Source organism: Arachis ipaensis, chromosome B04 (genome assembly GCF_000816755.2).
Source record: "Arachis ipaensis cultivar K30076 chromosome B04, Araip1.1, whole genome shotgun sequence".
NCBI lineage: Eukaryota > Viridiplantae > Streptophyta > Magnoliopsida > Fabales > Fabaceae > Arachis > Arachis ipaensis.
In genome coordinates, this window is record NC_029788.2 from 103,085,061 (window position 1) to 103,086,474 (window position 1,414).

At 28.1% G+C, this 1,414-nt stretch overlaps 1 protein-coding gene across 1 annotated transcript in view; it reads right to left on the reverse strand.

The window, feature by feature from the left end:
- LOC107639704 (ammonium transporter 2) overlaps positions 1-454 on the reverse strand; it is a 17,859-nt gene extending 17,405 nt beyond the window's left edge. Inside the window, exon 1 of the mRNA XM_016343271.2 lies at positions 120-454. Within this exon, the coding sequence (XP_016198757.1) occupies positions 120-357 (238 nt within the window). The 5' untranslated portion in view covers positions 358-454. The remainder of the gene's footprint in view (positions 1-119) is intronic.

The following is a 1,414-nucleotide window of genomic DNA, read 5'->3' on the forward strand; positions in this document are numbered from 1 at the left end:
TAATTAATATTATATTATTATTTAATAATTTTTAATTATTAATTTTATATAAAAATAACTTCATTAAATTTTTAGTATTGCAGATAATTTTGAAGTATATGTTTACAAAAGGTTCTTACCGAAGGCCATGCGATAGCACACAAGGACCCAACATATTAGAACCGCTGCAAAAGCATAGAGAGCCATGAAAGCCGAATTGACAGCCCATTTCTTCTTTACTATGCTTGCGTAGAGTATAACCAGTCCCGGCATGCTTTGGAGGCCGACGAGTGTGGCCGCCGTCATCTGCCATGCGTTGTCGCCTTTGTTTAGCCAGTCCGGTGATGCCGGTAGTTGCTCTTGGTATGCGCTCGCCATAGGAGGAGGAGGAGAAGCAACTGGTGTTGAAGGAAAAAATTGGACACAGTATAACTGTTGATCAAGTTTTTAGATATACGGTGGAATATTTGTGTATATATATATATATATATATATTTTTTTTTCAATATTTGTGGGCTTTAGTGTTGGTTGACCATTGTTGTTGTGTGGTTTGAAAACTCGGACACTCGTTTTGAAACATTGGAAGGTTCACTTGAACTTCGGTTGTGTTTACACAGCTTTCAGCAACTAACAAATAAAATAAATAGATTAGCAATAAAATGAAAATAGTAATGGATGATTAATTTATTTTAGATACTTTTTTATTTTGGGTTCATATTTTAGATACTTTTGTTTGACTTGATTGTATGACAATGATGGCCTTGATTTTAGGATAGAGGAATGTAATTTTAACACTCAACTCCTTTTACATCATATTTAGTTTATCAAAATATTAAAAAAATCATTAAAATTTATTATATTTAATTATAAATCATTAATATTAAAAATATAGAGCCCATTTTATTGTAATTTATAGAATAATATATAATCTTGCTTCTAACACTTTATTTTTTATATTTTATCCTTGATTTGAACTATTGCTAGTCAATTTTAAAATCGAGTAATAGCAGTTTAGATCTCATAATGTATCCTTTAATTTTAATATAATTTCTGGTCTTCTTTGTTTTTTGAAATGTTACAAACATGCATGTCCAAAATTTACAAACTTTTTTTTATTTAAAATTACAAACTTTTATTAACACTTGTGCAAAAAAACACATTTGTTGAAGCTAATAATGATTTTAGATAACCTTTTAATAGGAAACAAGTTTCACTGAAAAAAATAACTTTTTTAAATAAACTTTTGGTATATCATGGTGGGTTAAACAAGTAGTTAATTAACAAAAAAATAAATTCATATGAAATTTTACATATGAATTCAATATTACCAATAAAAGAAAAAAAATACATCCATAAAATAAAGTGGTTAATAATGCAAATATGTGTTTGGAATTTGGCATGGTTTCTTTCATCTCTCTTTTTTAAGCTTCATTAG